Source organism: Salarias fasciatus, chromosome 8 (assembly GCF_902148845.1).
Source record: "Salarias fasciatus chromosome 8, fSalaFa1.1, whole genome shotgun sequence".
In the NCBI taxonomy this organism is placed as follows: domain Eukaryota; kingdom Metazoa; phylum Chordata; class Actinopteri; order Blenniiformes; family Blenniidae; genus Salarias; species Salarias fasciatus.
In genome coordinates this window covers 8,784,314-8,807,937 of record NC_043752.1, presented here as the reverse complement: position 1 = coordinate 8,807,937, position 23,624 = coordinate 8,784,314, and the positions used below count along the sequence as shown (strand labels likewise).

At 49.0% G+C, this 23,624-nt stretch overlaps 2 protein-coding genes across 2 annotated transcripts; one reads left to right on the top strand and one right to left on the bottom strand.

Moving 5' to 3' along the window:
- Nucleotides 1-35: 35 nt before the first annotated feature.
- mms19 (MMS19 homolog, cytosolic iron-sulfur assembly component) lies at nucleotides 36-8,365 on the bottom strand. Its single transcript, XM_030097684.1, has 31 exons — nucleotides 8,255-8,365; nucleotides 7,160-7,208; nucleotides 6,940-7,040; nucleotides 6,715-6,800; nucleotides 6,563-6,637; nucleotides 6,278-6,347; nucleotides 5,943-6,071; nucleotides 5,799-5,860; nucleotides 5,410-5,496; nucleotides 5,233-5,307; nucleotides 5,066-5,143; nucleotides 4,740-4,878; nucleotides 4,413-4,567; nucleotides 4,125-4,209; nucleotides 3,822-3,947; nucleotides 3,657-3,738; nucleotides 3,467-3,564; nucleotides 3,239-3,391; nucleotides 2,743-2,898; nucleotides 2,519-2,612; nucleotides 2,331-2,433; nucleotides 2,186-2,263; nucleotides 1,990-2,116; nucleotides 1,815-1,921; nucleotides 1,670-1,726; nucleotides 1,402-1,588; nucleotides 1,237-1,319; nucleotides 993-1,157; nucleotides 863-922; nucleotides 690-790; nucleotides 36-491 (listed from the first exon to the last, which is right to left on the bottom strand). The coding sequence occupies exons 1-31, from the start codon at nucleotides 8,340-8,342 to the stop codon at nucleotides 461-463; spliced, it is 3,087 nt and encodes a 1,028-aa protein (XP_029953544.1). The 5' UTR covers nucleotides 8,343-8,365; the 3' UTR covers nucleotides 36-460.
- A 698-nt stretch (nucleotides 8,366-9,063) lies between these two features.
- ubtd1b (ubiquitin domain containing 1b) lies at nucleotides 9,064-17,997 on the top strand. Its single transcript, XM_030097733.1, has 4 exons — nucleotides 9,064-9,691; nucleotides 15,524-15,751; nucleotides 15,838-15,995; nucleotides 16,089-17,997. Exons 1-4 carry the CDS (start codon nucleotides 9,610-9,612, stop codon nucleotides 16,332-16,334), a joined length of 714 nt encoding a protein of 237 aa, XP_029953593.1. The 5' UTR covers nucleotides 9,064-9,609; the 3' UTR covers nucleotides 16,335-17,997.
- The last annotated feature ends 5,627 nt before the right edge of the window (nucleotides 17,998-23,624 follow it).

The following is a 23,624-nucleotide window of genomic DNA, read 5'->3' as shown; positions in this document are numbered from 1 at the left end:
CAGATGGTTCAAATTTGTGTAAAGTACGAAGAACAGTTTTAATAACACTTTAAGTTAGACAGATTCTGCGTTATTTCCGTGGCGGAGGTCGACGAGTCGTCAGTGAGTGAAATGAAACGTAACCGGGGGAGGAAAAAAAAAAAGGCGGATGCTCGGCTTGCTGTCCACATAAGTTACAATCTGGATTGGAAGTACATTACGCGGCCGTGTCTTCATTCAAAGTGCTCAGCCAGTTGGCACGTCTACATTCGCCCCGAGTGTCTCGATTCGAGTTGCTGCTACACGTTTCAAGGCCAGTCAGTCCATAAACATCTCTTTGTGCGTTTCATGTAAATACAGACGGTTTAAAAAAACAAAAAAAGTCCTTTCAGTTTGGAGGAGGATGAGGAGCTGGAAGACCCAGAGGACTGCACAGCTTTGATACTTGGTCCTGGAGTTTTACTGTGGGTTTGGTAGAAAATCACCTTCCCCCGGGACTCCCGACGAGGAACCTGGGAGGGAAATCAAAAGAGAAGCTATAAACTGCGATATTACCATGTTTTACAGACTAAACAGATATCCAAAATATCATGAAAGTTCCACTTGGAAATGTGTAAATGGGACCAAAATCCTGTTGTGTATCGAATCATAAAACCGCGAATCAGACGAGACTAACGAAGCAAACGCGTCCCATGGTTGCTGGTCCTTACCACTCTCCTCTGGCCCGCACCGCCTCTCTCCTCACCAGCCTCTTCCTGTCGTCCAGCGGCTGAGCCAGCGCTCGCAGGACCCGCGCTCGAAACGGCAAAACCTGGGTCGGCGGGAGGCGTCGGTTAGAAGACGAGAGAGGTCAGATCACAGCGATAGGAAAGAAGTGTTTTACCTCGTGCACAGGGAGGAGGGACAGGGCATGGACGCAGTGCAGGGAAGCAATCCGCACGCTCTGCAAAACCAGAGAGAATGAGTTTTGGTGTCGTTGCCCTCACGTGTACGGGGCCCAACCCTTGACTCACCATGGCCGGGCTGCAGACGAGGGCCAGCAGCCTGTTGACCAGCGCCTCCAGCTGCTGGACGAGGGCCGGCGGCGGGCTGACCAGGACGGGCTGCAGGCAGGACAGCGTGGACAGCTGGACGCCCTGATCGGGACACGTCAGGGCCTCCAGCAGCAGAGACAGGAGCTGGAGCAGGACACAAAATCCTCCCGTTAGCGCCGTCCGTCCAGTCTTGGCGTCACTCGGTCCCGGTCTCTCTACTCACCGCCGGCAGCTCAGTGACTTGAACCTGCTTGGGCAGCTTGTTGACGATGTTGGACAAAGCCTTCAGGTAGTTGGGCTTTTTTTCTGGAGGAAATTCGGACGATTAGAATACTTTCAGAGTCGGGTTTCCACAAGCTGATTTGCCGCGGTTCTGTCGCTTCCTCACCTTGCGGCGCGGCGTTGAAGCCCTGCACCAGCTTGGCCGAGTTCTCGCTGAAGAAGCGCTGGCGGTACATGATGCGCACGTCGGCGTGGCCGCCCCGGTTCAGCACGTCGGGCGAGTCGCTCATCAGCAGGGAGAAGGCGTCCGCCGCCGCCGGGCCCAGCTCGGCGTCGTCCAGCAGAGAGAAGAGCTGCGACCCGGGGGAAAGTTCACACTTTTCAATATAAAATAGCAGATGGGCGCGAAACCAGACCGGCCGGGCGGCTCCTACCTTGTTTGTGAGCGCTGTGGACAGAGGGTGGTATCGCAGGAGCAGAGCCTTCGCAACCTGACGGAAAGAACAACTTTTTATTGCTCCGAGTGACTTCTTCAATAAGTCTCAGAGTGAACCGAGCTGTGAAGTCGGGGACATTTACCCAGATCATGAGCGTGAAGGCCTGGGTGCGTCCGGGCGAGGAGGAGCAGTCCAGCTCACGGCACACTCTGTCCGTGGTCCTCCGAACCAGGCCGTCCAGGGAGTCTCCTGAAACCAGAGCCGCTTTTTTAGCCGACGGGCGGAGCGGAGAGCGGCGAGCGAACCGAGACACTGACCCTGCTCCCTCTTGTTGACCAGCCCGGCGAAGCACTTGGCGGCCGACGTGTAGGACAGCGGGCAGCCGCACGAGCAGCTCAGCTCCTCCAGCTCGGACAGCAGGCGGTCCGCCTGCGGCACGTCCACCTGCGGCAAACGCCCTCAGCTCAGCCGACGGGTTCAGACTCATGGGAGGTGTTTGGAGTGCGGACTTACACTTCGGGGCAGCGAGCACACGCAGGCCATGAGCAGGCAAACCATCCGCGAGCGGCCCGGCGCCCCTCCCTGCTGCTCCTGAGGAGGATCACCGCCGTCAGCACTGGGATCTCTCCACACTGAATGAGACTGTGAGGCCACGAACCTTGAGCAGCCGGATGTTTGAAGGGAAGGAGTTGTCGGGCAGAAAGGAGACGTCGCCGTCCAGGAAGAGCGCCACGGCGCTGGCCGCCGTCTGTGCCGCCAACCTGAGGAAACCACAAACGCTTGAGGGAAATTTCTCTGATAATCTGCAAGAATGATGCAAAAAGATAAACAACAGTGGTAACTGACGAGGGCTGGAGCCTGGAGCAGGCCGTGCTGACGACGGGGACCATCGCAGTCAGGACCGCCTCCTCCGTCAGAGGGCTACGAGGAGACTCCTCGCCTGCAGCAGAAACAAGAGAAGAGACGGAGAGTTTTCCCTTAAACGCTGGATTGCACTAGTCAGTCAAATTAGTTGTAAAGAAGCTGTTTAGTGGGTGAAAGAGACGAAGTCAGCAACTTCTGCTGCTCACCCTGCAGAGCCGCCTGCAGCGCCAGAGACAGCAGGCGCGGGACGACGTCGTCATGGAAGCACCGGCCCGTCTCCTCCGTGTCCTGAACCTGCTCCGCTATCCTCTGGAGGCTGCGGCACGCCAGCACCACCTCGTCCACCGAAAAGCCACCGCCACCTGACAGGAGCGACAAGTTAAAGCGAGACAGCCGTCATTTTATTCAAAAACAAGGGAATCCGAGGAACGCTGCTCCCCGCCGCTGTAGAACATGCAGTCCCAACGCATAAAATCCTGAAACGAATCCTTTTTTCTCCTGCGAGTCGAGAGCGACAGCGGCTCCACCGCCCACCAGCGAGACCGTTCCTGTGAATTCTGACAACACACTTCACAGCGTGAAACGACTCAAGCTGCAGAAGGGGAGCTTCACACTGCAGCTTCTCATGACTCATGGTGCAGCTTTTCCCTTTTTTTTTTTTTAAATCCAGACAAACTAATAGTGACATGATGCATGCAGTACCTGCATGTGCTGATCGGAGGACCTCCAGGAGGACGGGCGTGCTCTCCCGAACAACGCCGGGCTGAACGGACACGGCTGCCAGAGCGGACAAACACCGCTGGCGCATTGCATGATGGGAATCGGACGCTTTCCTGTTGTCGTTCTCCGGCGGCTCTGAACACAGAAGGGAACGGCTGCTGAGTCACTGCGCTGCGATGGTTTGTACTGATGAAAGTCCGTCTTCCTCACCGGAAAACATCTCCTCCTTCAGTCTGGGGATCAGTTTACTGGCGAACGCCGCCGGGTGCAGCTCCGCCAAGGCGCCGGCGCTTTCCACCACAGCGAGGCTGCGGGCAGCAATACGAAACCGGCGTGAGAAATGGGTGAAACAAAACGGGGCTGGTGTCAAGAGAAAGAGCACTGCTGAAGCACGGCCGACCTGACTCGGTCCTCCTCCTCCGTCAGCAGCAGCCGGGTCAGGTGATCCACAGCCAGCTCCACGTCCGAGTCGGACAGCAGGCCTGCGCGTGAGACAAGGGGACGCTCAGAACAAAGCCGGGACGCCCCTGGCGGGAGCGAGACGAGCGAGCGTGCTGCATCTCACCGGCGTGCTGAGCCAGCGAGGTGAGCACGGAGGTGGCGGTGATCTGCAGGCTGGAGTTGCTCTCGCTGAGCGCCGAGAACACCACGGCGCACAGAGCCTCTCTGAAGCCCGACAGCGCGCCCTCATCTGCAGCGGGAAGGCAGAAGCAGACGGCGTCAGGAAATCCGCTCTGTGGCGTCTCTCGATTTCACACAACATACGGAAACTCATGATTGATGGGGCTCATGTTTCCGAAGGGAAACGGGAGTCAATATGTTTCTGTGGGATTTCACTTGGATACGTGCGGTTTATTTATACGCTCACCAGGAGCGGCGTCTGCAGAACGACAGCTTTTCACAGACTGGACGAATCTCTGGACGACCTCCAGTAATGTCCGCCTGTGAGAACACTGAGAGAGAGAGCGAGAGCGAGAATCAGAAACCGAGACAGGAAGTGGTTAACAGGAGAGGATAACACACGAGAGAGACATGAAAGAGAGGAAGCGTGAGAGAAAAAAACAAAACAAAACACAAAGGGATATAAATAGAGAGAGAGCGAGTCAACGTCAAGACAAATTCTAATCAGTACGAGTTATCCGAGTGTGTGACTGACTTGTGTTCTGCTGCCGTACTGCTCGATGAGCGCCGGCATGACGGCGGCGGTCACCACGTGGCTCGCCCTGTGGGAGGCGCTGCAGGCGGCCTGCAGCAGCTTGGCGCTGGGCCAAACCAGCTTCAAGTCCGGCTCGCACAGGTGGTGCTTACAGTCTGCAACGTCAGGGACAAAAAGTCCTCATTCTATCGTCTGACGGCTGCAGACAGTTAACACGACATTCTGAGAGTGAAAAAGATGCTGGTTGAAGGTTTTGTGTTGAAAATGCGAGCAGCTCTTCAACCGGTTCATATAATGGCTCATTTAGTCGTAGCTGCAGCACGTCACCTTTGAGGACGAGGTCCAGGAAGGAGCTGAGGGAGTCCTCCGAGTCGGAGTTGAGGACCGAGCGAGACAGACAGGAAGTGAGTGCGGCGAGGGCGGCGAGGCCCGCCGTCTCCACTCTCTCGCTGGATGTCTGGAACACCTGCGGCCGCACAATGGAGGGAAGAACATATTAAAAAAAACCACCTTTCCAATTCTAGATCCTCCGGGCCTTGCCTCTTTCTGCTTCATGCACAAAATGTACAAGTTAAAGAACAGGCTTGGTTTCAAAGGGAGGACTAAGCACGACAGATAACAGTGAATTCTAATTAAATGAATGTCTGGCAAACCTCTCTGCGCAGCGATGACCACAGTCCCTCCAGGAACTCAGCCAAGTCCTTGTGTTCATACTCTGACACACAAGCTGTCTGCAAGATCCAAAGAGCAGAGTGGTAAGAAAGACTTTTTTTTTCATTTATTTCATTTATATATCACTTTCTGAAGAAGAGTTTCTCACCAGAGTCTGCAGCGCGTCCAGCTTCGCACTCTGAACGTCCGAGTCCAGCTTCTCGATGATGAGAGGCAGCAGAAACTGCAGGAGCACAGCGGATGTTAGACCTCGTGCCAGGCTCAAGGCTCCGTGAGTCATGAAAACTCATCAAAAAAGTAAGAGATGCGCTTAAAACCGGCCTACTTCTGCAAATTTAGGAGTGCCAGCGAGGACAGCCCTCAGGGCCAGGATCAGTTCCTCTTTGGTGATGCCATGGGGATCGTTAGGAGGCTGAGGAGAACAACCATAAAAGCAATACATATATATAATATAATACATATCCTGTTATTCTTATCGTATTAAAGTGGCTACGAATGACCATTTAGGAGCAAAAGAGCTGGATCAGGGTTCAAGGTTTGGTTCATTTTCATGATTTTGTTGCAGACAGGCAGGTGATCACCGTCTACCCGTTTCCTGAACCGTGTCTTTATTGAAAAACCACAGGAAGCCAGACGAGACGCTTCTGTTTGCTGCGCTCTGCTGCTCTCGACAGTCGCCTGTGCAGAAACCAGCTGAGTAAACAGGAGACCTACCGGGGTGAAGTCGATGGGGAAATAGCAGGAGGTCACCTCGAACAGCTCCTCTGTGAAAGTACCTGCAACAGAACGCCGGAAAACGGTCACAGGAGCCGACAGCGGCAGCGTCGCGAGAGGGCCAAAGGTCGTACAGGTTCTCACCGAGATTGTACCCTCGGTGAATGAGGTTCTTGGCAATCTGGAAGGCTAACAGCAGGTTGCGGGGATCCCTCTCCCCGTCCATCGACTGGACGAACCCGAAGACGAAGTCGGCACCCAGACCCTTCAGTTCTGCAGGAGAGGAAACCAAAACCCTAAAATGTTTAAAATGCTGTTGTTTGCTGCTGGTATACCTCCAAAAGTTAGCAAGTTTTAAAAATAAGTCTGTATGGAAACATCAAACACGAGACAGGAGCAGCTAAATGTTGAGGTGTAGAGCTGAGTCGTTACAGTCGCCACCACTTATACTTGATTAAAAGCTGCTTATCATCTCTTACCAGCCTCCCGGGTCTCCATGAGGTTGATGAGCATGTTGTAGACACACGAGCGTTCAGCAAGCATCAGAGACTAGAGGGAATTAAAGAGACCGTAAAGCTCCCGAGATGACTGAACTGCACCTCAAAGGCAGACGTGAAGTGGAGGAAACGAGATCATCACTCTTTGCCCCGACATTTCAAGTAAAAATGCATTTTTATTGTGTTTGTTTTTGTTTATGCAGCAATGATTTAAAAAGAAAGACTTCTGTTGCTAAATCAGCCATACAAGCTTGTCAAACGTCCCACCTGCACGTGAACGTCCTGGAACAGAGACCTCAGCATGGACACGGCCGAGCCCGGAGGCAGCGCTGGACACTTTGTCTGAACACACATTAGAGAAAAACACAGCCGTGAGTCTCTGCCATCACACTCTGAGAATCCGTGACAGGCAGACCCACCAGCGCCCGGAGGCCCTGCAGCACGGCCGGCGTGATGACGTAGTGGTCCTTCAGACGGTTCTCATAAAAGGCGATGAGCACCTCCACTGCAGAGGAAACGACAGGGAAACAATATCAGATCAGAAAAATCACATTTTATTTAAATATTAAAATTGGGTGGAGTAAATGGCAGCATCCCATTTCAAAGGAAAAAGTGGCGCTGGAGATGACAGCGAGGACGTGTACCTTCTTTCTCCGTCAGCTCGCCGGAGCACTCCTGTAACACTTCAGAGAGAAGCTGCACTCCTCGGGCTCGAGTGTGAGGCTGCGAACTGGTCAGACTGAGTCTAACACGAAAAAAACAAAACTAATAAGTTTAAATGTTTGATCGCGATGTCATTGAAAAGCAAGGCATCCGCCTCATGGTCGTGACTGTTGATGCTGGGAATAACAGGTGACAGCTTACCCGAGCGCCTCCACCAGCTGCAGCACCGTGAACTGTCCGTCTTTCACCCCTGAGCAGGAAAAAGCAAAGTCTGGTCAACTGCAGAGACGACACACTACAACTCAACATCGGGTGGCAGCGATCAGATTAACCAACAGCGTCAGCAGGTTCAAAGGTGATGCGAGAGCACCCAGCAAATAAATTATCTTAGTTTTATTTTATTTACATGCCTGAGCCATTATCACAATTATGTAATAGCAAAAAATGCCTTTTTAAAGAATGAATGAAGGACAGTATAGATCTGCTAAAATGGCAAAGATAGCTAAAATCCTCAAAAGAACAATAATAATAATAATATAATAATAATAACAAAAAAAAAACAAAAACAGGGAAACAGTGACATGACAATGTTAAACAAATACAACTTAAGAATAAGTTTAACAGTCAAAAACATTTCTTTGAAAGAGGTTAAACTGCTAAACATAGCTACAGAAAGCTATTAAAAACTTACTAAACTGCTAAATTTCACATAAGAAGCTTGAGTACAAGAAGGTTTTAGGTGATGTTATGAGACATCTTCATTTTTCATGTTTTACAGGTCCACATTTAGGTTAGGTAGAAAGTGACAAAAACTGATGTTCATGTTTAGATCAATGTGCAGATCAATGACCTGGAGCACGTGAAAGATGCATTTTGATGCAGAGTATGCATCTGTTAGATTCATACCTGCTGGAGCAGGGTGGACGTATATAACATGCTGAACCAGGTTTGACTGGATGCAGCTCAGGGTTCATTGACTTTCACAGGAGCACACACACACACACACACACACACGCACACACACATTCAGAGCAGCAACACGCGGCGATCGTGACAAGGGCAAGGTTTACATTCACGGCCCTGGTTGAATAATACAGAGCAACCTGCAGAAAGAGCTGTGAGATGTGAAATAAGATGTGAGCGGTGTTCTTGTGGCTTGTAGCCGCACACAGGATGTTGGGGAGCTAACTTAGCTAGTTACCCTTCCTCGCCTTGTTGTCCCCCCAAAATAACGCGCCTCCAGCCCCGACATGCTCCGTAAATCAGCCGAGCAGAAAGTGATTATGTCTTGTTTACCTTTGGCTGCATCTTTCGCCTTGCTGTCCTGCAATCCAGAGACAAATTCCTCCACCAGAGCCAGCTGAGGGGAGCTGTCCGCAGCCATCGTGCGCCGCTGCTCTAGCTCTTCCGCCACTGCGCATGCGTCAAAACTTTACCCGGAAACACGAAACTCATTGACAATAAATCTAAAATTAAAAAGGTGGGGAGAGGGAAATATATCGTAAACTCATAACACAAAGTAAACATAATTCGTGCTGGGATAAAGGTTAGCACCACGCTGAAACAAAACAGCCCCATGATGACATGTTTTTAATCGCTGCTGCGTTTAGGGACTCTCTCTCTCTCTCTCTCTCTCTCTCTCTCTCTCTCTCTTCCCTCGATTCAATTCAATTCATTTCAATTTTCTCTCTCTCTCTCTCTCTCTCTCTCTCTCTCTCTCTCTCTCTCTCTCTCTCTCTCTCTCATATGTAACTTCACAGGGAACAAAATATGATAAAAAAACAGTTAGAATTTTTTAGTTGATATGATTTTGAATTGTATCTTCTCATGAAGATTCCTACTTGAATCTACAAAATGTGAGGGAAAAAAAAATCGAGGACAATTTGTCGTTGTTCTTCTCCCATCACCAGAAATTCCCTTTTTCAAATTGTGACATAATTTTCAAGTCAGAGTTAAAAAATATTTTACACATTTTTGTTGGCTAAATCTTTTAAGACGATCCCTCATGTTTACGCACGTTCATTCATAATTAGGTTACGTGGTGACGTCATAGAAACAACACTTACCTGCGTGCATACGTACAGGCGTAAAAAGTTCGGTGGCGCTAGCTCCCCACGGCTAGTCACCTTTTACCAGCAGGGAGGGAAGTAACGCTGTAAAGAGCGTGGAAACTCGCAGAAAGTGCTGAAAAAGAACCGAAACTCCACTTCGGAGCGCGGCCTGAGAGGAAACCGGAACTTTTGCAACGGGGGTCGTCTCGCTGGGGGGACGATGTGGAGTGCGTGGAAGTTTGTGTTTACTGATGTTGGGGAAGCTAGCTGGCTAACACCGTTAGCCTGTTAGCGAGAAAACACTCAGAACTCCGCCGAACTTGACGGGCAAGACGGATAACACACACTTTACCGACGGGACGTTTCGAGTCTATTAGTCAAACTCATGTGACTTTGCTGCGAGCCACGAGATTGTGTGGATCGTTTCATTCCTGACGTGTGTTCACTGCAACTGCAAGATCTCCAGACGAGCAAACGGATGACGAGACGTGGTTTTATGATTGCGATTTGTCGGACTTAGTTCACGGTCCTCCTCCAGAGATGGGCCCCGTCCTCAGCCAGTGAGACCCCGGGGGGAGAGGATCTGCAGCCCGCTGAGCCATGGGAGGATGTGTGGGGAGGTACTGGGAAGGCTGGGAGGACACGCAGAGCCGAGGCTCGTCCAGGAACGGTGGACGTGGAGGTGAGAGGGGGAGGATATCTTACTTCATGAACTAGTAGAAAGTAAAACTCTTGTAACTTGATGTAAATTATATTGTACGGTTCAGTGGTATGTTGGATTACACATTGAAGATTTCAGTTTACACTATTTTAAATGTCGCTCTGTTTTTCTTGCCTATGCTCTCTTTTTCTTGTTTTTGTTCTAGTTTAGGTGATATATTGTGTTAAAGCAAATTCTGGGTGATATATGCCTACACATATGAGGGCAAGCGAGACAAAAGTTCAGTTTCACAGTGTCTTGTACTTGCAGCAGAATTGACAACAATAGCCCAGTGAAGGCAACACCTGACACAAGCAGAACTACACACAGAATAACATGCAGTGAAATGACTATCAGCACATCTCTTTTCAAATCTGAATGCAGGCTCCATAAATGTCCTTATAGTTGCATCATTTGAGTTTTAAACATTTTTTCAAGGCTTCAGCTGTGTGCATACTCCCCCATGGCAGTGACAAAGAAACCTATGTGATCTGAAAATATCAGTAATGAAGCCCAATATTTTCTCTTGAAGGCATCCTCTCAGCCCAGCGTTATGTGTGTACATCTCAGATTTGCCCTTTTGTGAGGAGCTCTGATTGTTTTGGCAGAAACCTTATGACCCTGAGCTGCAAAACCTGTCTCGTTGAAGGGAATGCACATCAGCCAGCAGGATGGAGGACATAGCCAGTCAGAGAGAGTTGGGGTTTGGCTCTTATTCAAGCTCCTTCACTGAATTGTGGGCAATTTTCTGCACAGCGTTGCAAGTCTGAATCTTGCCTTTCTCTGTGGGGTTTGCATGTTCTTTTTTCTCCTTGAGTTGGTGACCATGAGACCTCGTCCTAGGGAGAGCATAACAGCATCCATACCAGACCTGCAGTTGTGCTGAAACTTTATCACAGAAATATATATTTATATTAAAAAAAACAGAATCAACGAATCGGCAGGAATGATGAATATCGTGTAGTTTTCCTACCAGCCCACCAAGTTAGTGCTGCTGCTTGTTTTTGTAATCAAATCACACACACACACACACACACACACACACACACACACACACACACACACACACGTGTGCAGTACACTGACATTTGTATATACAGACGACAAAGTTGACTTTCCATTACAGGTCAACTATGAAACTACCGAGCCTTGTAGCTCCCTGGATAGACTCTTTTTAATTGTAATTTTAGGTATTTTTACTGTTTTGTTTTCTTTTCTTCTGTGTGCTTGTAGCATTTTGAGATTTCTTTGAATGTTGCAGTGTAAACAGGGTCTTAGCTTTATTCACACCGAGAGCCGCTTTTGAAAAATACTGATTATGCAAATAAACATAAACACGTCTGGACAGGGCCTGAAATACCCCAGAGGTGTGATGAATGCGCGCGTGTGTGAGAGACATGTCCACAGTGTAGCTTTCACCCACAGTCAGCTGGGATTCCCTCCACAGCAGGACGTTGGATGCGGCTTCACAGGAGCCATGATATTTATCAGTTGATATTTAACAGATGAACACAGCTGATCAGAGTCATTGTGCAGCTCTGAAATCTCCTCCTATCATTCTGAATGTGATCACTGTGGAGGCACTGGTGAATAACCACAGTTGCACATTACTTCATAATCTTCGTCTCCTATTTCATAGCAAGTTATTAATGGATTCATTTTTAGGAATTGCTATTCCCTTAAAGTGTTTTTCTCAACTTGCAATTTTAGGTCATTTAATAAACTTCTTACAAAAAATACAAATAATGTTCAGTATTTTAAATAAATTGATAAAAAGCATCATTTTGAGTGTGGTAATCCCGCCAGACGGCTGTCAGGTTTGCGAGGGGTTGAACTGCGGAGGCTGCCTGAGACTCATTCTATCCGGATGCGTTTCACCGCCGCTGCTCACTGCAGCTCCAAATGCATCTCAGGTCACCGCCGGCTACTGGGTTTCACATCCGTCCCCGCTCGTCTTTGTTTTCTGCCGAGAAACTGATTGCAGCTAACGGGAGGAGCGGAGAGCTGTGCTGGACGGGATGCTCGGCGTCAGACAGAAGCAGAGATGCCACATTATCTCAACACCAACGCCTCCAAAGCCGCCTTTTCTTCCAGACTGATCACTTTAATGTCTGCAGCCTGCAGCGTGCATGTTTTCAGAAAGTGACCTGCATGCTGCAGCTTCCTCGTGCCACTTTGTGAGCCTAGAGTAGAGTGGCATCATATTTCTAAGGTGATGCCAGTTGTTGAACTTTTAGCAGTTTCACAACCGGAATTTAAAAAGGGGAAGGATGTTTAACTGACAGGTTTCGATCAGATTGTCATGGATGCATTTGTCATGTCAAATAACTTGCTGACTCCTCTGCCGGTTATGCAACTGCCTTATTCTGACTTTATTTTGGGAAGAAAACCTTTTTTATCAGTCAGACGTTTTAGTTCAGAGGCCACAAGCAGCCCGACTCCCAACGCATAGCTTTCTCACACTATTTGCACTATTTGCATGTTGAGTATTAATTAAGCTTTATGGCATTTAATAAACACTCCTATCAGCTTCCTCGGTATCTACAAGTAGCTCATAGTTAATACTTGTACTCACCCTTTCAACAAGTGGCATTGGTGCATCCCTAGTTCTTAGTGTTTCTTTTCCTGTGTTTGTCACTCTGAAAGGTTTTCAAAGTGAACAACAAATTTAAACACAAATTAGAAATGTGACGTTTTAGACAGTTCAGCAAATTGGTTTACAATCTCACCAATTTTTGAGGGGGTTTTGGTTTATTTATCTTCCAAATTTTGTGCAGCTATTTTCTTTCCTAGATGACACACTCAACAAAAACGATCCTTTGTTGTGGCACATGGAATAGGCTCCTTTGATATTATTCAGAATGATTGCGTATCTGTAATCTGCTTCCCTCCGCTCCTCTGTCATTGCAGCAGACAGATCTTTCTCTTTGCAAAATTCCTGCTATGTTTCTTTTAATGTGACCATCAGCGGCTGCTGCCCAGTTGGAGTTCGGTGGTGTGAAATGTGCATTCTGCTTCTGATCAGCAAGTCTTTGATTCATCTTGTGAAGAACCTGCAAATGTCAGAAAGCTGACGCCGACTCCCAGGCCTGCTCGTTTCTCCGGTTCAGATTCATTAGATCTGTACCTTCGGGGAAGGGAGCACCGAACTGGAAATAAACATCGTTTTGTTCTCGTTCCTCTTTGATAGCGACACTCGGAGTCTGAACTGTTGCTTCAGCACTTAACAAGAGTAAATGTTAAATTTACAGCCAGACCAGATCGAATAAATAGACGCCTCGAAGCTGAACAGACAAGGGTCGTGGATTTTACATGTCAACAAACGCACCGATGACATGGAGCATAAGCAATGCTATTAAAAGTGAACGCCACGTTAACACTTCTGAGTAGATTGAAACAAGTTTGAAAGGCTGCTGTGAGCGATATCGTTGACCCTGAAAGGTTGAAATACCGCCTGGTCGGTGGCGATGCTTTCTTTCCCTCATTGAGAACCTTTTAACTTCGCTGCACATCTCTGAGTCTCTCTGACAAGTGTAACCAGCGATGCGTCTCTTCACTGTAAACCTAAATGTCTGTTCTCCATTTGGATGCAGGTTATGTCCCACTTCGCTTGTTACTGACGGAAAGCTTTTGCAGCCAGTCTTTTATTTATTCCAGCTGGGGATTGTCTCCAGTTCACATCGAGATTGATTCCAGCTTTGTTCTGTAGAAAGGAGGGTGTCGATGCGGCGTGTGTTTTCCTCCTCTTGAGACGAGGCAGCATTCCTGAACCGACGTCTAATGCAGCTATGTAAATCCAGCGTTGGGAGTGATTTGAAGTACGCTCGCTCGAGTGGCTTTTTAAAGCTGGAGCGATCACAGTCGAGCTTGCCGCGGTTCTCGGCCTCGGCCCGTGGTGGTTCCCCCACCCTGATCGGTATCAGCAGACACTCCCCAGCAGGCCGGGCTTCGCTCAGAAAGAACAAGACGCATCATGTCCGGATGCGTCGGTGACGGGCTCGCCTTTCGGGGCCGAATCCGCTCGGGCCGACACGCCCGCGCGCAGACAGGCACGCCAAGCGAGAGGCTGCTGCCAAGTCGACGTGCTGCTCGTTTCAATTTGCATTTTGTTATTTTCAAGGCAAAACCTTCGTTGCAACATTTGGAAAAATCCAAATCGCTTTCAGCCACTTTCTGCAGGTTGGTGTCCTGAGGGCCCAGAAACACAACGCCGCCCCTGCTGAATGTTGTTTTGCCATAAATTTGCCATTTTCATTTGTTTTGGGTCATTCTGATGTTTTGAAGGTGCGAAGGCAGACTTTTATCTCCACTGGCAGAAAGCTTGAAGGCGCCGCTGTGCCGACAAGATAATGTGTGTCTCTGTCGGCGGCGAGAATGAAGCCGAACATTGATTCAGTATGCATCGAGGGCGCTTCCCCAACGTCCGCAGAAGAACGCCCCACTCTCACCCTGTGCCTCATGTCGGGGGAATGTGTGAGCCTGTTAAATGTCTTTACAAGGCCAAACCCGCGAGAAGTGGAAGGAGTCTCCCGCTGTATCGGATTGTAGCCGCCGAGACGCGTCTCGCGCACGTCGTCCTCCTGCCTTGAGATTATTTTCATTAATATTCAGAGATTTAATTTGGCAGCAGCCTCCTCACGGGCCTCTGGGAGTCCGGCGGCTGAAAACGCCCTCATATTTCATCGTGTCTGTCATGCATTACTTTACGAGTTTTGAAGCAACAGGGTCATTGTCTTCCTCGGTCTACCTCGCCGTAGCCTCGGTGTGGTTCCTGCAGAAGAAAAAGTTTCCCTCCTTGAACTGTTGCGGGCGTAGAAGCCTGTCGCTACTCGTAGATCTGGTCTGTTAAAAGTGAGCTGATCTTACAGGAGAGAGAGAAATGACCTGATTGGTTAGAAAAACACGCTTCAGGAACGTTTACTTGCTACATGTTCGAAATTGTTTCTTTTTTCTTTTTTTTTAGTGTGGTTCTTTGAGCAGAAAGAATTTTTTTATATCAACTTGTAAGCTTTTCGTTCTGGGTTCTTCTCTTCAGGGAACTTGAAACATTTCATTCTAACCTTTGTTTTCACTGAGGCCTGAACTCTTGAGTGTGTTATTCTCTCCACATTTCCACTGAAGCTCGCTGGGCTTTGATTGCGTTTTGTATTCGTCAAGGTAAACCCACAGCTACGAATGCGGTGTGTGTGTTATTGCCCGATGTGTGTCAGTTGGGATTTACTCCACAAAACGCAAAAATCCTACACCAGCCTGCGTCTTTTACCTGCTCTATAAATAATTAGTTTGAAAGAAAGACAACCCCCTGGAGGATTGCCATCTCCTTTCATAAACCCTTTTTTTTTTTCTCCTCCTCCCATCATTCCACTCTGCAGCATCTGGTATCTCTGCCTCCCGGGCGTTCGCACGCACGCATGCACACGCAGGTGATACTCGGTCGGGAATCGTACTGCGTCCTGACGGCAGACACCGGTACAGCCGACACCTGACGCACGTTATAAAAACACGTCCACGCAGCAGGAGGAGCAGCGGCAGCAGGCCTGTGACTTGTTTGTCCGACCCCCTCCGCCTCCCGAGGTGTGCTTAGTGTGAATATTTCATGGTGGGAAACACAGGTACGGTTACATCGACAGATTTAGGCTACGCGGTGAATGACCTCCTAATTTTAGATCGGGACGACATGTCGGGGTGGGGCGGGATGTTCTGTGTCTCTGGTGACAACTTGCATGCGTCTCCGCCGGGGAGCGCGGCTCCTGACTGTTGAGGGATGAAAACACAGGGTTGGACTGCAGTTACAGTGTCTTCTGCTCGCCGCAGGACGGAACGAGCCCCTGAAGAAAGACCGGCCCAAGTGGAAGAGCGACTACCCGATGACGGAGGGCCAGCTGCGCAGCAAGCGGGACGAATTCTGGGACACGGCGCCGGCGTTTGAGGGCCGCAAGGAGATATGGGACGCCCTGAAGGCCGCCGCCGTGGCCCTGGAGTGCAACGACCACGAGCTGGCCCAGGCGATCGTGGACGGCGCCAGCATCACACTGCCGCACGGTGAGCGCCGACCGCCGACTCGTGCTGCGTCGCACGCCGGACCGCTCCCCGGTTCAGGCCTCATGCTCTCGACCCTCCCCGACCAGGAACCCTGACGGAGTGCTACGACGAACTGGGGAACCGCTACCAGCTGCCCGTCTACTGCCTGGCCCCGCCCGTCAACCTCATCTCGGAGCGCAGCGACGAGGACCCCGGCGACAGCCCCGAGCCCTCGGCGGCAACCAAGAAGGAGTTCCAGCTCAAGGTGCCGGCACCATTCGCGTTTCCGCCTTCTGTTGTTCTATAGAAACCGTCATTGATAGTGTTTTTTGCGTATCCGTTCTGCCCCCGTCCGCAGGTCCGCCTGTCCACGGGAAAGGACGTGCGCCTCAGCGCCAGCATGGCCGACAGCATCGGGCAGCTGAAGAAGCAGCTGCAGGTCCAGGAGGACATCGACTCCGGACACCAGCGCTGGTTCTTCTCCGGGAAGCTGCTGACGGACAAGACGCGGCTGCAGGACACCAAGATCCAGAAGGACTTCGTCATCCAGGTCATCGTCAACCCGCAGGCCCTCCAAGCAAACAAGACCCCCACGTCCGAGTAGCCCAGGGGGCGGGGCGGTGGCGGGAAGGGGGCGGGGCTTCCACATCCTGGAAGGTCTGTCTGACTGTGGAGAAGGGAGGAACTGCAAAGCGCTGCTTTTCTTTCTCGTGCTGCCTTTCAGCGTTCCAACCACGACTTCTGCGAGCCTTAAGAGGAGCCCGACGTGCACGCTCAACGTGCACGCGCCGCCTCCGGGTGCCAACGGAGGGAAAGTGTTGGTTGTGAAGCACATTACTACTAAAAGACATGTCAGTGTATGTGAGCCTTTTCTTTCTTTCTTTTTTTCCCACCTCCTTCGTTCTTTTACTGAGGAAATATTGTAAACCGAGCTTTTTTTGCACATTCAAAGATTATTACTATACTTTTGTGGTAGTTTGTGTGCCTTCGACAAGACAAAAAATGAAATCTGGGGGCCTTCGACGCAAGATTTACAGCTCAGCCTTGTGTTTTTTTTTTAGATTCAGGAGCTAACAGATTGATCTAAGCTATAATTGCTGCCTTTAAGAGAAAACTATCTAAAACACATCTTAAAGGACCAGCGTCAGGATTCAGAGGGATCGATCTGTGGAAAACTTTCTACCCGAAAGCCCGAAATGAACAAATCTGGATGTGGAAAAGGGCTTTTCTGGAAACGTCTCCCCCGCTGCTGGTTCCCGGACGCCTTCGGAAGAGGAATTCAAGCCACTAGTTGCCGCTAAATCCTTCGACCTCGTCCTTTTACCCCAGTAGTTCATGAAGGGAAAGAAGCTCTCGGATCACTACAGAAAGAGAGCCGCTGAACGCTCGGATAATCACAGGCATCCTTCTGCCTTTCATCACCTGCTGAACGCAGACGCAGTGTTTCCTTTCGAATCTCTTGGGATTCCCCCTTCAAAAGACTTCACAAAAAGCGGCGAATGAGAAAGAAGAGTTTGAGGGGTTTAGTCATATTTAAATGAAAAAAGAAAAATGTGATTAGAGGTGGAGTCATTAGGAAACGTTAACGTTCCCTTTACAGTTTTTCTGCCTTAACGTCATCCCATTAGAGGGGTTCGACCCTCCAGCCGGTGGTTTTCATTCGCCACTGCCTCCCGTCACACGGGGAGCTCAACCAGACTGAGCCGCCGCCGCTTCCCCACGCCACAACGACTGGCCTTCTTCCTCTGCTCTCCCCTCTACCAAGACTTTTTGTTTGTGTGTTATTAAAAGGGATATTTTGTAATCGTCGTATGCAAACTTGAATGAGCAATTCACTCTGTATGTGCAATACAAGAGACCTGGAAGCATTGATTTCACGAAGCACCAGCCACGACTTTTATTAACGTCACGCAGAAAAGCAACAATCTGAAGCCTGAGTCTGATAATCAGCTGCTCCACAGCGGGCCTCCATGGACTCCCTCCTCTGACCGATATCTAAAAATCTGATCTTGATGCAGCCCCTCCCCCCTCCCGGTGTCCATTCAGCATTGCGATGTGAAGGTTAGCGCTCTGCTGACAGCTTTATTGGTAACGTCTCCTCTTACAGCGGGTCCCTGTTTACCTCGCGTCTCTCCGCCTGTCCTCTGTTTTTCCTCTTTTAATCCTCCCAGCAGTCGCGGAAGCGATCCGTGGCCTTCTGAACCGATTCCGGAAAAGCCCTCGTTCGATCCGCGGCCTTGATACGACGACACGACAGCAGAGTGTGGGTCTACGGCAGGGGTGGGGAATCCTGGTCCTGGAGGGCCGCAGACCTGCATGTTTTCCATGTCTCCTTGCTTCAACACACCTGAATCGAATCAAGATTCATGGCCAAGTCCAGCAGAAAGCCTGATAACGAGCCTCATTGCAATCAGCTGTGTGGAAGCAGGGAGACATGGAAAACATGCAGGTTTGCAGCCCTCCAGGACCAGGGTTCCCCACCCCTGGTCTACGGTGAGACAATGTACTGTCTTCAAAGTTCTCCTGAAATATTCCGTTCCTCACGGGTTTGAGCTGATTGACATTTCAAGTCACCGGTGAAGCTGCGCGTGCCTCACCTCCTCAAGTTTGAATTAAGTTTCTGTAACCGGAGGAGGTTTTACGACTTTAGGGGGTTGGTTTCCCGCTCAACCTCCAACCTGGAGGACCAGGGGAACACGCCGGTTTCTGTTTGAACCAAAAGCACGGTGGTGAAACGAAGCTAAAGTGGGAAAAATCAGTGGGAAATTCACCAGAACGGCTCTTTTGGTCATAAAGGTCTCAGACGTCTGATCTGAAGTCGTCCGCCAGACGACCCGACTGATCAGTGTTTGGCTTTGTGATGGAAAACCGGTCGTATCTCATTCTCCGCTAACCCAGGAGCTCGGAGGGCTTCACGACGCTAATCGTACGATGATGGACTCTTTCATGAGATCTGCTTTGAGACCCTTTATCTTCTTCACCGTCAGGCAATCGCAGAGACGCTCATGAAAGCAGGCTGTTTTACACGTTGCTGGAGAGGCTAACCACTACGCCACCGAGCGGCGCCGCATCCCTGCTGCTTTGTACTCGAAAGCTGTGAAGTTTGCTCAGTATCAATTCACCAGTTAAATTTTCAATCAATGACTCGATTTCAACGGGGAAATCAGCTGGAGCTTGCACAAAAAGGAATAAGAACAACAGGGATCTTTGACGTCAAAGGTGTCCGAATCATCGCTGTTGCTTGACCTTTAACCTCGTTATGAGGCTTGTTTGAAAATGAAAAAAAGAATAAATAAAAAGGAATTTTCCTCCTTTGCTTGATTGACTTGAGGAACCTCGGTCAGAGTAATGCAAAAAATGGATGCCGGTCCTCCCAGCAGTCTTCGCGCCACTTTAAAAATGTCTTGCACTCGATGGACCGGAGGCAGGTTTCTACACACACTCGACGAGACGCTGCGGACGGAACGGACTCGCACATGAAGTCCTGCATCAAGCGTGTCGACACTCCTCGCACCATGGAACGGTTGGATAAAGCTTTCTACGCTGGGACGCAAGGACAACCACACCTGGAAGAAAAAAAAAAAAATCTCAAACTTGGTCTATATAGATTGCCTTCACCTCATTTATGTTAAAAAAAAAAATTGTTTCTATTTAGCAAAAGATGAAAAGCGAGACATGATATAGATGTTTCTTGATGGACGGCACCAACATGTTACTTTACACTCGGTGCGTTCATTTATACGCCGATATAATTTTAAGTCATGTTTTTAAGCTGTTGAATAAAATCAAACTGTTGTATAAAAAATGTGTGTGTGCATTTATAAAAGGATTAATGTGGAAAAAAAATGAAAATAAGCCCCTCAATGGATAAATTAGGTCATTAAGAAACAGAGAAACTATTTACAATTTGAAATATGCAAGAAAATATTGATTAAAACACAAATATTCAGGTGCAAAGTTATCAGGTGATTTTAACGTTTGTCATTCGGTGTAATGCCCATCTTGACCGCCGGATGGCGGTGTGCCCCTGTGTGAAAGCTGTAGAGAGTTTCCCTCCTCTGCCTTTCCCACCGCGAGTCAGTGTGATAAGTTCCTGCCCAGTGCCTGCAGGCGGCGCTGTGCAGAGCAGCGGGTTGTGATCCTGGCCTGCCCCCCCCCCCCCCCCCCCCCCCCCACACACACCCCCACAGTCTGCAGACAGTCAACAGAGGGTCTGTGGAGGCCTGTGGTGCCCCGTCCCTGGAAAAAAGCCCCTATTGACGGTGGAGTTTCACAGGGAGCCCAGTCAGCCTTACTCCAGCCCCGACACACACAGGATGACCCCGGCTTCCCCCCAGATTGATCTGAGAGTGTATTGAATGTTTTGTACCCTCGAAGCCTCTCAGATTGGCCTTATGGAGGATTTTCCAGTGACTCTCCAGTCCCAGGAGACACCTGGACGACATGACGGTCTGAAGGCCGCCATTGTTGCTTCGACTTTTGACCACAACGGTGGTGCAGCAGCAGCGTTTCAAAAAAGTTTGGTTTTTCATTGTTTCTATCGACGCAGAGTCAGATTGTTTTCAAAATATCTTGTTTTTAGCTGCTGGCACCAAAAGTTTTCTGTTTTCACTTGAAACTTATGAAAGCAAGGCTTGTGTTTAGTATAAATTTCCTTTTTTTTTTTAATGTCGATTTGATTTTTAGAAATATTTTTACTGCATATTTTACAAACAATTATTTCTCAATGCGGATCGTTTCAGCTGAATGTGGACTTGATGTTGGCGAGGCCCGGATAATCTGCCGTGCTGACTTACAGGAACTGGAGGTCACTGGTGAGTCATGGGGATGTTTATAGGAGGGGGGTGAAATACAGCAGTTTGTTATGCAAAGCAGACGTTTAGTTAAGAATAGATGAAGTCAAATCCTCTCTGTGCAGAGCTTGTGTGTGTGTGTATGTGTGTGTGTCGGGCTCTGGAGCTAATCCCAAGACTCCCGCTCGCCTCAGACTCTCATCCACTTACCTAACGCTCACCGGGCTCACACCTGCTAATGCCGCTGGAAGCGTGGGAGCCACCTAATACCTCCTGCCCTGAACTGTGAACCCGGTCACCCCATGGCCTGATGGGCCACGTGACGCCAACCCAGTCGGAGCGCAGCCAATGGAAGGTGTCATAAGAGCAGGCAGGTTTCCAGGGCTTAAGCACGGAGGGATCACCTGGCGCAGGCGCGGGGCGGCCCGGTGGGTCAGTGGACCGGCGAACCGGACGGAGGGCCGCCACCTGCAGGAGGAGGAGCGAGTTCAACACGGCAGGAAACAACTCCAAGGAACACAAAGACGCTTAAAGACGGGAACATTTCAAAGTCCATATTACAAGACTGACTCAGCTGTGATGATTTCCATCCACCCTGCATCCACGCTCTGCAAACTGAAGATATAGAATTTTAAAAGTGCAGTTACTTGACATTTAGCCGGCTGTGAAATGAAGACGGGTGTTGAAATGTCTCCTGTCCGGCCGAGCAGCGCTCCCATTCCAGGAGGCCCCTGGTTCCTCTGTGGTCTGAAGAGACACGCTCGACTGAAGCAATCCATCACTCTAAACACTGCGACTGAGCGATCGCACAGACCAGAGCGTGGAAAGATTTCCAGTGTGGGCCACGACGACGTGGTGCCGCAGGGATTTGAGCTATTCCCGCTTTCCTGTGTGGAGTTTGCATGTTCCCACATTTTGTTCCCCCATTTGAATTATAACTGGTGTATTTTAATCTTTTTTACTTATTCCTCTCCGTGTCTGACCGAAAATGCATGGCGTGAGCATCCTGTAACAGATCACATGGCAGTTAAAATGTGGAAACATGTTACAGTTAACCACAAAACACAGAATATGACCTTTTTTTTAAAGCATCTTGTGTTTACTTTATCATTTCCAAAGGGACTTTCCCTTTTCCCTCCTGGGAAACGGGGCTTTGTCCTTCCCAGTCAGCAACTTTTGGAGTTTTCAATCTCAGTTAAACAACCGAGGAGGCAGAAATGATGAAAAGTTGACCGAATCGAACCCACACGAGAAACAAGGGGAGAAGAGTAAAGCTGGGGGAAAACCCCACTCTGCCTCCAGAAGTCACAAAGGCCTCGCTGGGCGACGTCTTCCACATAAAAGACAGCAGAACTCCTGGATGCCTCGGAACCTCTGCCACTCTGGAAGGAAGGAACAGAGTCTTTGGAAGCTGTGTTGCGATGCTCATTATGTCCTCCACACATTTCAACCTGTTGGATTTGCTCTAATATTATAAATACGTTGCTGATCGCTCCAAGAAACTGTCTATGCTGATCCTCAGGCATGCACAGGCGTGCCATGGCGTCCGTCAGCCAAATGACCATTTCACCTTCACTTCTGGGTGAAAAGCGGCTTTATTCTAACTTTGCAGGGCAGTCTGAGAGTGTGTGAGCGCAGATCCAGCTGCCGCTGGATAACCACATTCTTTCCCTGCCGCAACACGATAATAGATGGTTGCAACCAAAACACATTTGTCCAAACAGAGCGGAGGCTGTTCGTCGGATCTACGATGGATTACAAGCAGCAACATGGCAGATTGGATTTCATGAGGCAAATTTACCTTCGATGACAAGTGATAGAATGTGGGGTTTGATGCAAGCCAGACTGAAAAAAAACTGATGGCGTGGTACTTCGATGTTGCTCAGGCCCGGTTGAGCTAAACACGGACTAACTCTCGGAGTGTGACCACTGCGTGCCCTCTCTGTCTATAATTATGTCTCCAGTGCAGTTCCTCCCAATTATGTAAAAGTCTGAAAGTCCCACAAACTGTATGACAACAGTTCCAGTGCAAACCAGGGTCAGAAAGGCCTTTATTTCTTCATTTAATTTAGGTTTTTGCTAATAAATAAGTCATCTTATTGATTCTGCAAAATGGTATTTATGCTGACTTGGTTGTTATTCTAGTTCTCGATTGAGAACTACGTCAACAACAGGTGTATGATATCATAGTGATATGATAGTTTTTGGTTGTACCAAAATAATCTCGATTTTTAAGTTTGAATGCCAGAATATAGCAGCAGATGACACCAATCCTCATAATTTTTCTTTTCTCTTTTTTTTTTTCCACAATGAAACTAAAGATTAGTGTAAAGAAAACACTGTCTGCAGTCGATTTAGTTATTTTCTTCCTGGACAAAATGTTTTTTTTCTTTATGTACTTGGGAAGAGTATTGAACATGAATATTTTCAGGATGTGTTTAGTATTTTCTGCTCTACAAAGGAGTTAAAATGTTATTCCTGCTTATTCTTGAGTTCCGCCTGGATCACTTTAGACCCTGTTCTGAATGGGGATTTGTGTATTATCTACAGTTTTTTGAGGAATGAGGCTAAACCCACAGCGATTGACATATTCATGCAACCCAAACAGAACCGTTCCAATCAATGCAACAGAAAACTAGCTTTGGTTCGTTTAGAGTTTTGGTTTTAAGAGGCGATTTTTGCTTCTGAAGCAGTTTAGTTTGAAATAAAATGAAATATTTGATGTAAATTCAGAGACGAAGGAAGAATCTGAGCATATTGAAGCCTCAAAATGAGCCCATTTACTCTGACACTCACATCAAAACACAATGGTTTATGGTTAGCATCCCCCCCCCCGTACTTCTCTTCAGTCCAGACCACCCTCGCTTCTCTTGATCCCTCAGAACCAGCTCCATATGCGTCTGCTTGTGTGTGCAGGAGGATCACGCTGTGATCTCTGTTTGTCCTTCTCGTGCTGCCTACCTTCCAGTCAGGGGGGGTTAAAAAATGAAACGTCACGGTCGGATTTATTCGGAGTAAACTATTCAGGAATCTGGTGAAATCTGACATGATTGTTCTACGATCTGGTTAATCAGAGAGTTCAGGCAGTTTGTCTAAAAACA